The sequence below is a fragment of the Mandrillus leucophaeus genome, unplaced genomic scaffold (genome assembly GCF_000951045.1).
Source record: "Mandrillus leucophaeus isolate KB7577 unplaced genomic scaffold, Mleu.le_1.0 Scaffold60, whole genome shotgun sequence".
Classification (NCBI taxonomy): Eukaryota; Metazoa; Chordata; class Mammalia; order Primates; family Cercopithecidae; genus Mandrillus; species Mandrillus leucophaeus.
In genome coordinates this window covers 1,126,224-1,142,863 of record NW_012106475.1, presented here as the reverse complement: position 1 = coordinate 1,142,863, position 16,640 = coordinate 1,126,224, and the positions used below count along the sequence as shown (strand labels likewise).

Here is a 16,640-nt window from a genome sequence, read left to right as displayed (position 1 = left end):
TAAATTTGTTTCCAAAAAAAAAAAAAAAAAAATTTATCTTTTCAGAATAGAATCCTCGGTTCTGCCAGTCTGAGTAGAAACAGGAAATCCCACCCAGGTTCCATGAACAATCTTCTTTACACTTTGATTCCGATGAAGCAGGTGGGAAAAGGGGACTTTTGAAGTTCTACTTCCTGTCCTCTGGCCATAAACTTAGATGTGACTCACAGCCTAATTGTGTGTGCAATTCTAAATGGAAAACCTGACTCAAGAGTAGGCCTACCGAAAACCTCAGATCCGCTTCAAAAACTCACCTCCAGTATGCGTGCCTTTCCCCCCCCAACGACCAGCAACACTGGATTCACTGCTCCTTCCTATTTTTGTCAAACTGATGGTTGCAAATGGAAACTTGTTTTGAATTGCATTTAAAATTTTTTATTAATTTTTTTTTTAAGAGATGGGGGTCTCACTGTGTTGCCCAGGCTGAAGTACAGTGGCTGTTCACAAAAGTGATCACAGTTCACTGTAGCCTCCAGCTCCTGAGCTCAAGTGATCCTCCTGCCTTAGCCTCCCAAGTAGCTGGGACTATAGGCACGTATCACTGTGCCTGGCTGCATTTTTCTTTTTGTTCTTCTTGATTGAGCCTAAAGATTTTTTTCCTTTGAATACTGACTACCTTCATCTTTTGTGTGAGCTGCATGTTTTAATCTTTTGTCTATTTCTCTAATAGGTTGTTGGTCTTTCCTGTGCTGATTTGAAAGACTTAAGTTGTTTAGATTTTAATCTGTTGTCTGTTATAGAGGTTGCGAAACCTATCTATGACGTCTTTTAACTTTGTTTATGGCAGCTTTCACTAGATACACTCAGAGTTTTGACACAGGAAGATGTCTAACTCCTTTATGGTTTTTGGGTTTTGTGGCTTACTTGGGAATTCTCTCACCATCCTATCATTATAAAACACGGTCCTTTGGCTTATTTTATAAATTTTTTAAAAAATAAGGTTGTTTATATCATCTGGATTTTATTTTTATATATAGAATGTGGTATGAACTCAACTTTCCCCCCATATGAATACCCAACTGGCCCAACACTATTGAAACATTATCTGATTCAACGCCTCCTCTATCATAAGATTATATTTCCACGTATGTAAGAGTCTGTTTCGGGACTATTCTCTTCCTCTAATCACTCCACCTATTTGCATGCTAACAGCATTCTGTTTTAATTACCTTTACGTTACGTTTTAAATGGACCAACTCCATCCCTCGTTACTGTTTTCAAAACTTCCTTGCAGACTATACTTCTAGCTGAACTTTAGAATCAGCTTGTCAAAGCTCCATGAAATACGATCAGTCTTCCTTTTGAGAAGTAGCCCTTTTGCAACACTGAGCCTTCTCATCCTGGAAAATCGTAAGGATTTTCCCTGCCTGTGGCTTTCTTTCAGCTCCACTCCTCATATAGTGCGTAGCAGCCACTCAAAAAATACATGTGGAATAAAAATAAGCTTCATAATTTTTATAATCATTTTACATATATTTTATTAAGATCACTGCTATAGAATTTACAGTTTTTGCTGCTACAATAAAAGGAATACTTTTTCCATTAAATTTCCAAACTGGTTGCTGTTGGCACACAAGAAAGCAACTGTTTTTTGTATGTTTATCTTTTTCTTTTTGAAGAGACAGGGTTTCATTCTGTCATCCAGGTTGGAGTGCAGTGGTATAAGCCTGGAACTCCTCAACTCAGGTGATCCTCCAACCTCAGCCTCCAGAGTAGCTGAGACTACAGGCATGCATTACTGTGCCTGGCTAAATTTTTTTTTTTTTTTTTACTTTTTGTAGAGATGGAGTCTCACTATGTTGCCCAGGCTGGTCTTGAGCTTCTGGGCTCAAGTGATCCTCCCACTTCAGCCTCCCAAGTAGCTGGGATTATAGGCGTGAGCCACCACGCCTGGTTTGAACTATCACTTCAAATAGTTTCTTAGTTCTCTTGGGAATCCAGTTCAATAATTATACCATCTACAATAATCCCAACTTAGTTTCTTTCTTTCCAATATAAATACACCTCACTTCTTTTTAAAAATGTTTTACCTTGGCAAGGCTTCCAGAGCTGTTAACACAGCACTGACAGTAGGCATCCTTGATTTTTTCCTATGTAATCTATTACATAAATTACATCAATATCTATGTAAGTAACGTGCCATTAAGTATAACTTTCCTTGTAGGTTTGTGATAGATATCCACTAGTAATAATCTACTTTTAACTTGCTAGTAATTTTTCCCCCTAATTATTAATGGGAACTGCATTTTATTTAATTCTCTTCAGCATCTATCAGCTCAATCTTATGGTTTTTCTTACTGTGGAGGCAGCCAGGTGTGCGCTGAGACTCCGGCTCCACCACCTGCACTGGCTCTGTGACCATGGCCATGAGTTACTTGACCATACTAAGCTTCAGTTTCTCCTGTCTATAAAGTAGGAATAATATCCAAGGCAAGTAAAGAGGTTGGCCCTGTGTCAATAAAGAGTGGACCAATAAATATTAGCTCTTATTAATAAGGATAAATTTCCTAATTTGAGCCCGTTACAGGTAAGGAACAGAGAGGATGGTGAGTAAACTCACAGTAAGCAACCATCAAAACTGGGATGGATTTCTAATGTTCACATTTCCATGGCTCATGAACCAATGAGGGATCAGGGGTGAGAGGTGTGAACTCCCTGTAAAATGGCACAACATTGTAAGTATATGTGCAGTTTCCTGGCAAGTTCACAGCTTTTTACAAAGGAGTCTATGTCCCAGAAATGTTAACTGTCTGAGGTGGGGGCGGGGAAGGAAGCATAAGACAATGGTTAAAGGCAGATTATCACCAAAAGTTAACTGCTGCGTGGGGGAAGCCAGGCACACGCGTCAGAGGACAAGGCCTCCCCTAATGCCTTGGGTTTCAGTAGATGGATGATGCAGAAGGGAATCAATCCCAAAAGAACTTTCCTGCCATTTGTCTTGAGTTCTCTTTCAAAAGTGTAAATATATAACCATATCACATCTCTGCAGAAATATACGGACAGACTGCTAAGAGCAAGGAAAAAAGGGCAAACACCCAGCACGAGGGTGCCTGGATGGAACGAAAGCTAAGCCTCGTATGGTTCGCGCTTTCGTGGGCTGAGAGAATAAAAAGATGTCACAGACCAGCCCTGGCTGGTATTTTTTGTTTAACTGTTTTTAAGCTAATTGATTTCAAACCAGTTCATCCCCTACACCTCTAGTACCTTTTGTCGCCAACAAATGGTGATCAGATTGACTCAGTGATAAGAAGAAAACTGTGCAGCTGGGCACGGCGGCTCAAGCCTGTAATCCCAGCACTTTGGGAGGCCGAAGCGGGTGGATCACCCAAGGTCAGGAGTTTGAGACCAGCCTGGCCAACATGGTGAAACCCTGTCTCTACTAAAAATACAAAAATTAATCAGGCATGGTGGTGCGCACTTGTAATCCCAGCTACTCGGGAGGCTGAGGCAGAAGAATCGCTTGAACCTGGGAGGTGGAGGTTGCAGTGAGCTGAGATTGCACCACTGCACTCTAGCCTGGGTGACAGGATGAAACCCCGTCTCAAAAAAAAAGAAAGCTGTGAATTGTTACGATGGACAAGGAGTGAGCAGGAGCAAAAGAAAATGTGCGGGAAACAGGGCAGACACTAGGTAGGGCTAGAGAGTTCCCAGCTTTTTTATAAAGGGGTCTATGTCCAGGAAGGGCTGGAGAAGGAATAGATGCAGATCCAAAGACATGGCCTTTGGACTTCAGGGACAGCACAAAAAGGCACCACTCCAGCAACACTTGGGTTCTTCGACTGTGCTTCAGGTATTAAAAATGATTGATATTAATTTTTTCTAAGACATGTTTACAGAAAAAAACTCATAAAAGTTCAAATATAATTACCTTTGTTTCTTTCTGTATGGGACTCCGCAATTTTTGTCCAGTTTGAGGAGTTTGGGATTAGGGAACACGACTCTACTATGCCAATATACCACTCCTCTAACAGGAGTCACAAAAACACTTAGAGAAAAGCAACAAATACCTTCTTACCTGCCTAGGTGTTCAGAGCTCGGGCTGACCAGGTACATTAGATTCCTGAGGGTATGCAGTGGTTGTAACTGATCTAAATTTACATGCTAAAAAAAAAAAAGAATTGGTTAATATTTTCAATTATTTAACGAAGTAAAAATTAGTTCACAACCTATTTTTCATACCTGAGAAAAACAAAGGTAAAGAATATTTGCATTCAGTTTCTTCACTGCTCGAGTAAATTTCTGCTTGCTTAGATTTTCGCCACAAAATTCACTGTAAAACAAATATACAATTTATAAAGTTGTATTTTTTTGAGAAAATTGTATGTTAAGATTTCCATTTACAGTACAATTAGGTATAGCACATACTCTGTGCCCTTTGACTCCTTAGTAAATTGCACTTAAGGACTTTTTAAGAAAACACCATTCCCCTCAGAGAACAATTACACTGCACCTATACACATTACGAAGGCACATACCCTTTGACCAAGCAATTGCACTTCAGGACATTTATTCTACACAAATATCTGCACACTAATGAAATGAAAAATGTACAAGATTATTTCTTGAAGCATCAACAGCAGACTGGTAAGATCTTGACACCTGTACAGAAAGGTAAACTATACAACTGTCATCTGCTTTATGCAGAATGGCAGTCAGAGGCTTACAACAGCCCTATGAGGCCCACAAGATTTGCACCCCATCTTCTTCTCTGCCCTCGTTATTCTATCCCGGACTTTGCAGCTGCCATTCTTTTTGCCCACAGCCTCTTTCCTTAGGGGTCCACACAGCCTGCTTACTCCCTCCCTCCCTCAGTTCCCCTATGACCACACACCTGCCCACTCAAACACAGCAAGCCCCTCTCTCACCACATTCTCTTTCTCTTACCTCTTTTGTTTTTTAGGCAGGGTCTCACTCTGTCACCCAGGCTGGGGTGCACTGGCGTGATCACAGCTCACTACAGCCTGTAGCCTCGATCTCCTGGGCTCAAGCGATCCTCCCACCTCAGCCTCCCGAGTAGCTGGGACTACAGGTGTGTGTCACCACACCCAGCTAATTTTTTTTTATTTTTAGTAGCAACAAGGTCTCACTATGTTTCCCAGGCTGGTCTCGAACTCCTGAGCTTAAGTGATCCTCCTGCCTCAGCTTCCCAAAGTGCTGGGATTACAGGCAGGCATGAGCCACCATACCTGGCCCTCTCATCCTGTTTTAATGTTCTCCACAGCACTTACTGCCATGTGACGTGCTGTTGATTTGTTTACTATTTATGCTGGGCCCTCCATGAAAATGTGAGCTCCAAGAGGGCAGGGATTATTTTTTTTGTCACCAATGTATCCTCCAGTGCTGGCACACAGTAGGTACTTCATAAATGTTACATAACTAAAAATTTTTAAAGCAAAGTGTATAACACCATAGTATAGCATACTACCATCTGTGTTTATTTAAAGGCAGAAGATGATGGCTGGGTGCAGTGGCTCATGCCTGTAATCCCAGCACTGTGGGAGGCAGAGGAGGGCAGATCACTTGAGCCCAGGAGTTCAAGACCAGCCTGGGTAACATAGGGAGACCCTGTCTCATACAAAAAAATACAAAACAAATTAGCTAGGTGTGGTCGCGTGCACTGTAGTCCCAGCTACTCAGGAGGCTGAGGTGCGAGGATCGCTTGGGCCTGGGGCGGGATGGAAGTTGCAGTGAGCTGAGATAGCGCCACTGCACTCCAGCCTGGGTGACAGAGTGAGACCCTGTCTCAAGAAAAAAGAAGAAAGCAAACTTTTAGTTTTTAAAAAAAATTAAAAAGAATTTTTTTTAAGTGGGAGAAGACAGTAATAATATGTTTATATATGCTTGAAATGCAATGATAGCTGGAGGGTAGTAGGAAGGTTGTAGTGCAAACTGGGTAGACTGTATATCTTTAAATTTTTTGAATTTTATTTATTTACTTTTGAGACGGAGTCTCACTCTGACACCCAGGCTGGAGTGCAGTGGTGTGATCTCGGCTCACTGCAACCTCCAGCTCCCAGGTTCAAGGGATTCTCCTGCCTCAGCCTCCAAATTGCTGGGATTACAGGCACAGGCCACCACGCCCAGCTAGTTTTTGTATAAATGTTTTGAATTTTAAACCATGGGAGTTTTTCATTAAGAAAAAAACAACAACAAACAAAAAGAATTCAGGGCAGGGCACAGTGGCTCACCTGTAATCCCAGCACTTTGGGAGACCAAGGCAGGCGGATCACTTGAGGTCAGGAGTTCAAGAGCAGCCTGGCCAACATGGCAAAACACCCCTCACTCCTAAAAATACAAACATTAGCCAGGCGTGGTGGTGGGTGCCTGTAACCCAGCTACGCAACAGGCTGAGGTGGGAGGATTGCCTGAAACTGTGAGGGGGAGGTTGCAGTGAGCAGAGATTGTGCCACTGCACTCTGGCCTGGGCGACAGAGCGAGACTGTCTCAAAACAACAACAACAACAACAACAACAACAAACCAAAGAATTCAACAGCTACAATTTAACATATGAGGATCTGCAGCAAACCCTCTGAACATCCTGGTACTCCCCTTTATATTCTCTGTGGTCTTCTCGAAGGCTTCATGTACAATTGTAAGATAATGAAACTAATCTGCACATAAGGCTTTTGAAATTAATCCCAATATTTCAATCTGACCTTCTTTGTCTTGATAATACTTACATTCTTATTTTTGGTTTACTGGAATAAATATGGACAAGATAGAAACCCAAAAGAGCCATGATAAAGATGACATTACCACCTTCAATTACTTGCCTGTTGCACAGCTTTTTGGGAAGATTTACATCAAGTATATGAGACAGAATGTTGACCAGCTGAGTTGCATAGCACAGCGCAGCACTGATGGTGTAGGCAGGGTTACTCTGCTCCATGTCTGCAGTAGGAAAACCACCACCATGTACAAAACCTTAATTCCAGCAAAACTACTAATGAGCCAAGAGTTTATCATTTATGATTTTATCACGATAGCACTGTTACGTTTTAGTGCTTACTCAATAGATGCTCCATGACCAGACATAAATAGTCCCTTATTTGTATTTTTTTTTTTCTTTTTTTTTTTTTGCTGAGAGCAATGTAACAGGGCAAATGCGCCTAAATAGACCCAGCATAAATAAAATTAAAGTCTGACCTGCGTGAACCTGATAATGTAATATCAAAACAATAAAGGCCCAACTTGAATGTCACCTCCCCAGAAAGGCCTCTCCTGACAACCCTACGGAAGAGTCATCCCTTCCTCTGTACCCCACCCCACCCAAGGATGCTCCCCTAGTTCCTTCCACGGCACCCACTCAATGGACAGCACCTTGATCATTTACTTGCTTCCTACCTTTCTCCCCTGAGAAGGGCAAAGGGCCACATCTGTCTCGGTCACCTTTTTATCTCCAGCACCCGGCAATGTGCATAACACAAAGCATGAGCTCACTAAATATTTACTGAGTGACTAAATGAACAATCTTTCTCCACCAAAGAGAAACTGCAGGGGTTTTAAAGGGTTTTTCCATCGGGGCCTTTCAATCTCCATTTAGGACTACTAAAACACGTTACAAAGTTATACTCTAAAAATACAGGTCTCAACAGGTGAAATATACTTCTTTAAATAATGTCTTCTTACATAAACAAGGCAATATTAACCCCCAAAAGATGAGACATCTAAAAAATGTTTTCAGTCCATCAAGTGATGAATAAACAACATGTGGCTTATCCACACATTGGATTTTTTTTCAGCCTTGAAAGGGATTGAACCCTTCTCGTTATCATGTGGATGAACCTTGAAAACATTATGCCAAGTGAAAGAAGTCTGACACAAAAAGCTATATATTCTGTGATTCCATTTATATAAGTTGCCCAGAACAGGCAAATCTACAGACACAGAAAGCGATGTGTGGCTGCCAGGAGCTGAGGGGAAGGGAGAGTGGGGGAATGTGACACTTTCATGCCATGGGGTTTCTGTCTGGGATGATCAAAATGTTTTGAAACAACACAGAGCTGATGGGAGCACAGTGCTGTGAATGTACTAAATGCCCCTGAATTGTTCACTTGAAAGTTATTCATTTTGTTATGTCAATTTTACCTATAACTATCTCTATAGATACATTTTAAAGGATATGCTGCTTCTCACCAGGCCCCTGGGTTGTTTTCTTCTCCTCCACCCAGCTGTAGTAGGCAGAGTAGTCCCCATTGTTAGGGAGGCTAATCCAAGGCCCTGTAATGCTGATGCTGGTGTCTCCATTGTGGTCGTCACAGACCCATCGTCCTGAGAGGTAAGTTGTCCTCCGGGCTTCGGCGAGCTTGCTCACAGTGCTGGAGGTCATGGCACTGTCACTCTCTGAAGACACATCTGCGGGGTCTCTACAAGTAGGAAGACACATACGGATTTCGAGAGAGGGTTTTAAGGGCATGCAACAGACCTGCGAGACGTGCTAGAACATCGAAAAGCTGCCTGTGAGCGTGGGAATTTTACATTACATTTTTATTTTTTATGTTTAGAGATGGGTGTCACTCTGTTACCCAACAGGGAGTGCAGTGACAGAGGCAATCATAGCTCACTACAGCCTTGACTCCTGGACTCCAGAGATCCTCCTGCCTCAGCCTCCTCCTAAGGAGCTGGGACTACAGGTACCTACCACATCTGGCTAACTTAAAAAAATTTTTTTTGTAGAGATGGGGTCTCACTTTGTTGCCCAGGCTGGTCGTGAACTCCTGGCCTCAACCAATCCTCTGAAAGTGCTGAGATTATAATCATGAGCTACCGTGACCAGCCAAAGTGCAAATATTTCAGTTGTGAGCCACCATGCCTGGCCAGGAATTTAACTGGAATATATGTAGAAAAGAGCTTGCCATCAGAGAGGAAGATCAAACCGGCTGTATGTGAGGAAAACGGAACCATGAGGTAGGGCTGAACATATTAGGTTCTCAAACTACTTGGTCTCAACACCTCTCTACATGCTTAAAACACTTTGGAATCCCAAAGAACTTTTGTTTATGTGGGTTAGATTACTGATACTTACTGAAGTAGAAATACTGAGAAAAACATAAATAATTCATTCAAAAATACCAATAAACCTATTATACATTTTTATGAAAAAAATCTTTTTCAAAACAAAAAATTAGTAAAGAGTGAAACTGTTCTACATTTTTAAAACTCCCTTTAATACTCAAGTCTTTCTGTTGTTCTTTCAAGTAAAAATAGCATCCCACAAAAACAGCAGCTAGTTCAGCATGCAGCTCAGTCTCTCAAGTGCTTTTCCTCGAGCCAGCAATGGTACTTCAGTGTGCAGCACAAGGGCCTTACGCATGCTTCCCATGCCACAGCCAGCCCCGTATTCACAGGTTCCATGTTTCGAACTAACCGAGGGCCGAAAATATTCGGGGGGAAAAAAAAGAAAATAAACAATAGGGCTAGGTGCGGTGAGACTCACACCTGTAATCCCAGCACTTTGGGAGGCTGAGGTGGGCAGATCACTTGAGGTCAGGAATTCGAGACCAGCCTGGCCAACAGAGTGAAACGCCATTGCTACTAAAAATACAAAAATTAGCTAGGTGTGGTGGTGGGCGCCTGTAATCCCAGCTACTAGGGAGGCTAAGGCGGGAGAATTGCTTGAACCTGGGAGGCAGAGGTTGCAGTGAGCCAAGATCATGCCACTACACTCCAGCCTGGGTGACAGACAGCGAGACTCCATCTCAAAAAAAAAACAAAAACAAAAAACCAAGAACAACAAAAAATAACAACAAGCCGCTATGATGGCTCATGCCTATAATTCCAGCACTTTCGAAGGTCAAGGCAGGTGGACTGCCTGAGCTCAGGAATTCAAGGTTATAATGAGCTATGATCACACCACTGCGCTCCAGCCTGGGCAACAGAATGAGACTCCCTCTCAAAACTCCCTCTCAAATAAAAAAGCAAAAAAACCAAACCCACCATAAGAAGTCACAGCAGGTACAAACGCACTGAGGGGGAAGAACATAGTGTGCCTGGGGAACAGAGATGTTCAGTGTGGCTGGTGTGTGGGATGCACAAGGGAAGTGCCAGGAGACGGTACTGGGGAAGCAGGTAGGAAGCAGGCAGACTGGGAAGGGCCTTCTGTGTTGCACCAAATTTAGATTCTGTCCTCTCGGGCAGGGGTTCTTCATATCTTTCCTTCTGCCACAACATACGTGTAAGATAACTGCTACCGCCTGTCACAGATAAGACTGTGGCCAGTTATGAGCTGTACTGCTATGTCTCCCTTCTCCCACAAGAAGTTGAGAGAAATGAAAACAAGAAATCTTATTAGAAGGATAACTTTAAAACCACCAATTTCTTTTAAAAAAAAATTAATGGCATATAATAATATACACTAAATAAAATATTAAAACAGCACAGAAATAGTTTTTTTTTCACGTTTTCTCTTCATGTATTTTCTTTTTGAAAAAATGTCAGCCTTACAGAAAAGTTGCAAGAATTTTAAAGTTTCCCTGTATACACTTTGCTCAACTTCCCCAAAGTATCAATTCAGGAAAATATTACACAATAATCACAACCAGATAATTAGCACTGCTACAACACTATTAACTAATTTATAGACCTTATTGAATTCTCTCCAACTGTCCTGCTAATATCTCTTCTGGGGTTCAGGATCCAAGATCACACATTGCACTCAGCTGTTAGTCTCCTAAAAACTTTCTATTCTGCTCTATTTTGAATCTGCCTTTTTATTTTTCTATTTGCCAACTCTTACTAATGACAAAATACTTTGAGTCAGAGAGCCGCTTCTCAAGCTGGAAGCAGCCGTCAGTCTTTTTGGTTTTTAGGAAGCCAACTCTGGTAACAGACTAAAGGACGGACTGGAGAGAATAGTTATGAAACTAGCAACAGTCCAGTGAGTGTCAGTTTCCAGGAAAAGGTGCTGGAGAGTGAGAGCAGTCAGAAGAGACAGGAAAATCCTCAATAGAGCAGTCTGGTGGCTTGTGGTTGAATAAAACGGAAGCCTTCGGTGGTAGTTTCCAAATCTGCTGACCAGCAGCAGCATCAGGGAAGTGTAAAGATACAGAAGTGTTACAAGATGGACTGGGAGGGTGGAGGGGTGCTCTCTGGAACCTCTATTTCTCAGATGAACAGCCAGATGGGGGAATCACTGTCCTGTCCATCCCACCAGAGGTTATCCATGCACTACCGCCTAAGACTAAAGTCACAGTATTCAGTGCTCGATAACAGTTAACACAATAAGCAGCAGTCACCAGGAAAAATCTAAGTCAACATGTAGTGCCCACGATATCGGAGACCCCAAGCTCCAGATGTTTTCTTATATATTTGGTCATGATTTCTCTGTGAAAAAGGCATTTTTAAATCTCCATTTATCAGACAAGGTAATCAAGATTTTGAGGTCCAAGAACATGCCCCACAACACACAACGAATAAATGGCCCAATATCGCCCATCAGATGGTTCTTTGTTTGTTTATTTGAGACAGAGTCTCGCTCTGTCACCCAGGCTGGAGTGCAGTGGCACAATCTTAGCTCACTGTGACCTCGGCCTCCGGGTTCAGGTGATTCTCCTGCCTCAGCCTCCCAACTGGTTGGGACTACAGGCATGCGCCACCACGCCTGGCTAATTTTTGTATTTTTAGTAGAGGCAGGGTTTCACCATGTTGGCCAGGTTGGTCTCAAACTCCTGACTTGAGGTGATCCGCCTGCCTCGGCCTCCCAAAGTGCTGGGATTACAGGCATGAGCCACCACTACCAGCCATTAGATGGTTCTTAATCAAGAGTGAGTCAGCACCTCATCTGGAAGCTCCAGGAGAGTACACAAGCCTGGGCCCCACCCCTCGCCTGGCTGCCTCCCCAGCTCTGTGCAGTGCGTACTGTTTGTTGAAGCAGATAAGACTTATGTTCCATCACTAGGAAAACCAATGACCCTAGAATAAGGCCCAATAAATGAGGTAATGACATACTTTAAAAAGTATTTGGAACTTGATCTATTCCTGGAGTCAAAAGACTTGCTTAATGTACCTCACACCAGTCTTTACTTCCTCGATTGGAAAAATGACAGAGGTGAGCTCTAATATATGGGATCGTCGAAGATTTGCCAGACGCTCATAATGACTTCTTAAGTCAATGGTCTTTTTTTCTACCAGGTCACCAAGTTTGCGATTATGCCTCTGAATCTTCTCCTTTTTCTCTTGGTGCCGTTGTGCTCGACTGTAAAGCTTCTGATTCTTTTCCTTGGTTTTGAGAAGGCCTTCAGAATCTAAAATAAATAAATCACACCCAACAATTATCTTTGCAAACAGTTCCTGTGTACTGCAGAGCTCCGCCCTGCAAGCACACGTGTTTTCCCTTGCAATCTAAACTGAAAGAAAAACCTCAATAAAATCAACTAATGTTCACTAAGTGGAAATTCGGAGAGTTTAGTTCAAGTAGATATTACACATAAAGCAAAGAGAATCATGATTAAAATGACTCTGGATCTCTATTTGTAATCACCATTAGTAAAAGGAGTCACTCAACGACTATTGAGTTTAAGTTTAGCACAGGAAGGACCTAATTTTCCTACAGTGCGCACCAAAGAATAGTCGTGTTGGGCAGAAAAGAGATCTAATTTAAGTTTGAACAACTTACTGGCTATCTGATTTCCTTACAAACTTCTTAGGTGTGCCTTGGGCTATCATCAGAGAACCCAGGTATAATCTCACAGCAGGTGGTCATCCAGTAGAGGAGAAGGGCAACAGAAACAGCCCAAGAGCTCTGCAAAGTCACAGTGGAGTGTGGCAGCCACCAGCAGGGTGGGTGGGAACATATCTGGTGAGGTATCCAGAACACACATGCCCAGCATTTTAAGCGCTGGTCACACAACCACGAGGAGACATACACTCGTCCTGTCAGACGTAGGTTCTTTCTGTGGAGTTCCTTCGGGTTCTGGATCTTACACCTGCTAGGGCTGCTGGGCTGTAGCTAAACTTCACTTGAATGACAAAAACAAGCTGTCAACTTTCAGACAGATACCTAGGAGCTGCTTAGGCAACTTAAACCCAAGTTCAAAATCAAGTTCATTATTTTTCCAGGAACATCTTTTCCAGTTTCCCTACTTCAAGATTAGGTTTGACTTGTCCACTGCCTAATCAACCCCTTGATGGTCAATTCCATTCCCAGTCCAAGTCTTTCTATCGAGGCCTTTCTTTTCATTCCTACTATCACAATCCTAGTTAACGCTCACCAACACTCTGCCTATCTCCAGCATGGCTCAACTCCAAGCCTTCATGCCCTCTTTCACTTGCTCAATCTTTACAAATTATAGTCAATGCTCAGTGTTTCTCCACTGCCTGTCTAACATAGAGCAAACCCCTCAGCCTCAAGGCCTCCTCCAAATTGGTACATATCCCACAGTTCCCCTCTGCATACCCTTCGCTCTAGCTGTAGTCAACTGCAACATATTTCAAATCCTTTCTGTAAGATGGAACCACCTGAATGCATGGATGGATGAATGCTGAACCAGTCATCACTCCCTAACTCTCAGGCTATCTATTTGCTCCTGTTTTCTAAATGTTCGAATTTTACTCATTCAGGGAGGCCCCCCTCCATAAACATTCCCTAGACCTTTTGCTCCTTGGCACCCTACGGTAACGTGTTAGGACTCTTCTGACGGCACATAGCTCTTGGTTCCTCACATGAGGTCCCACCGAAGCCTTGCTGTCTCCTAACTAGGGTATAAAAGGCACCTGATAAATGTCTGTGGGTCCCAATCACCCTCCCACCCTCTTTCACTGAGCACCACTGAACTTAGGTATTTGGTTGCATGTATGAGATTTCTGACAGTTTTTTATTTGAGATGGAGTTTCGCTCTTGTTGCCCAGGCTAGAGTGCAGTGGCACAATCTCGGCTTACTGCAACCTCCACCTCCCGGGTTCAAGTGATTCTCCTGACCCAGCATCCCGAGTAGCTAGGATTACAGGCACAGGCCACCACACCCAGCTGATTTCTATATTTTTAGTAGAGATGGAGTTTGACCATGGCTGATCTCGAACTCCTGACCTCAATGTGATCTGCCCGCGTTGGCCTCCCAAAGTGCTGGGATTATAGGCGTGAGCCACTGCACCTGGCCGATTTCTTACAGTTTTGAAACAACTATCAGCCAGGTGTGGTGATGGGTGCTTGTAATCCCAGCTACTTGGGAGGCTGAGGCAAGAGAATTGCTTGAACCTGAGAGGTGAAGACTGCAGTGAGCCGAGATCGCGCCACTGCACTCCAGCCTGGGTGACAGAGCGAGACTCCATCTCAAAACAACAACAACAACAACAACATCTCTTTGCCCTCCTGCTCAATGTGAACGTCCTACAGGTTCCGTCTCTTGGTTCCATCACGTGCTAACTCGTTTTCATTATCTTTACCGAGCTCTTTACAAGTGCTGAAATGAATCTATCCAGCCATGATCCTGAGTCATGCAGTGGTCAGAATTTTTGGGGAGGATCCATTTCAAATTTATTATCATGACCACTCGCAGGTGGCAGGAAATCATCAGTCACCCCATCTGCACTCAGTGCAGACTCAGCACCCAGTCATCCTCTCTCCCCACCATCTCCCCATAAACATCAAAATGTTTGGTGCTGTATAATCTACTCTTGCTTCTTTAGATAAGTAACTCTGACTACAGCACAGATCAACTCAACACTGCAATTGCATATAACCTAACTTCCCTATCTCTGCCCTATCTGTATTATACCATATATCATGAAATCTTAAGTCAAAAGATTCTAGAGAAATAATTCATCAGTCTCTACAATTTATAATGTGTGTCCTTTCGTGAATACATGGCGTAATTCAACAACAAGCTCTTAAGCATGAGTCCAAGCACAGTTTCTGGAATCCTTTAACACCTTTAAAATTGTTTGCAAATTTTGTAAGTCTGGTCTAGAGGGTGGGAAGGAGACTACATGTACATTCTAAAAGAGCAACTGTTCCCAACCCTGGCAGGTCATCAGAACCACGTGGAGTAGTACTACTCAAAGTGTGGCTTCTAGACCTGGGCCCATCTGTAAACTGTTACCGGTCATGAGGAGAGGAGGACAGAAATACAGAGTAAGCACATGGAAGCTATTTTCTTCAACATGGCGATCTGACATTGCCATAACATTCAAGCATGTGATCATCTTCCTAAGTCCAGGATAGATCCTAGGGTTCTCTCTCTAGATTTTAAAAGGGTCACCAGGTAACTGATGATTTGCTAGGGATGGAAACCACTGTTATAGGGTCCACTCCTTTAGATCTATGTCTAATTCTTTGTGGTGGTTGTTTTTGTTTTTGGGAGTTAGGAATGTGTTACAAAGAGCTGATCAGAGCTTTTAACTTGCTCATCAGAGAAACACACATGCTCAGTAAATTCAGCAATATCAGGAGGTTCACAGATGCCCGGTGACAAAGCCCTGAATATCACGGGAAGATGAGGAGAGGGTGAACTAATGTTAAGGAATGGGTTTTTATGTTGCTACTGAACCAGAGCCTTTGGAGAATGCATACAAGACTGGGTGGAAAGTAGGTTCTATATAGTTCTGTGCACTGTTCACTGAGCTGCCCTAATTGTCTAGTTTAGTAATCCCATGAAACTCCACGTGAGCACTTTATTAGGACAAATGTTTTCAGCGGAGGCTTTACACCATTACATGTCACTATAAAAGACTTGCTTCTGGAAGCAATGAGTAGACAAGAAACAGAATTCACGAGGTCTGATGGTGACTCATTCTAAACTTTAAACAGTGATCTTCAGAAATTCATGGACTGCAGCTTGCTGCTGGCGCTCATTTAATGTTACATAAACACGCTCTTTGAGTCTGAAGTAAATCTGATTTTCAATGTGAAAATAAAATATAAAAACTGTTTTTGCCCGGGAGGCAGAGCTTGCAGTGAGCTGAGATTGCGCCACTGCACTCCGGCCTGGGTAACAGAGCGAAAAAAAAAAAACAAAAAAAACCTGTTCTTGGAGTTATTTCTAAACAGAACTTGTCTCTAACCCTAATGTAACAGAAATGCATATGATGTTACATTAGGATTAGAAACAAGAGTATTCCTGGGGCAAGTGGGAAATGGGTTAAGGATGTAGGATTTCTAAGAGAATTCATTTTGACAACGACCTATGATAAAGTATAAAGTGTACAAATATGAAGTAAAATTAATACAGATTACAATGTGGAGACTCACTAAGGGAAAAAAACCAAAAACAACAAAAACAACATTCTGTGCTTCTGGCATGAGCCAAAAATTATTACAAGTGAGTACCAAGTTCGACTCTGAGCTTCCTGGTAGCCAAGGCAAATAGGAACATATATTCCTTAACTTTTTTTTTTTTGAGACTGAATTTCACTCTTGTTGCCCAGGCTGGAGTGCAATGGCACGATCTCGGCTTACCACAACCTCTGCCTCCCAGGTTCAAGTGATTCTCCTGCCTCAGCCTCCCAAGTGACTGGGATTACAGGCGCCTGCCACCACGCCTGGCTAAGTTTTGTATTTTTGGTAGAGACGGGGTTTTGCCATGTTGGCCAGGCTGGTCTCGAACTCCTGACCTCAGGTGATCCACCCACCTCAGCCTCCCAAAGTGCTGGGATTACAGGCATAAGC

General features: G+C 42.8%; 1 protein-coding gene across 1 annotated transcript in view; it reads right to left on the bottom strand.

Moving 5' to 3' along the window:
* Positions 1 to 16,640, bottom strand: part of ATG14 (autophagy related 14) — a 46,991-nt gene that overhangs the window by 7,593 nt on the left and 22,758 nt on the right. Inside the window, exons 5-9 of the mRNA XM_011999763.1 lie at positions 12,045 to 12,282; positions 8,177 to 8,406; positions 6,814 to 6,931; positions 4,219 to 4,309; positions 4,055 to 4,140 (exon numbers count right to left, since the gene is read on the bottom strand). Coding sequence (XP_011855153.1) covers positions 4,055 to 4,140; positions 4,219 to 4,309; positions 6,814 to 6,931; positions 8,177 to 8,406; positions 12,045 to 12,282 — 763 coding nt within the window. The remainder of the gene's footprint in view (positions 1 to 4,054; positions 4,141 to 4,218; positions 4,310 to 6,813; positions 6,932 to 8,176; positions 8,407 to 12,044; positions 12,283 to 16,640) is intronic.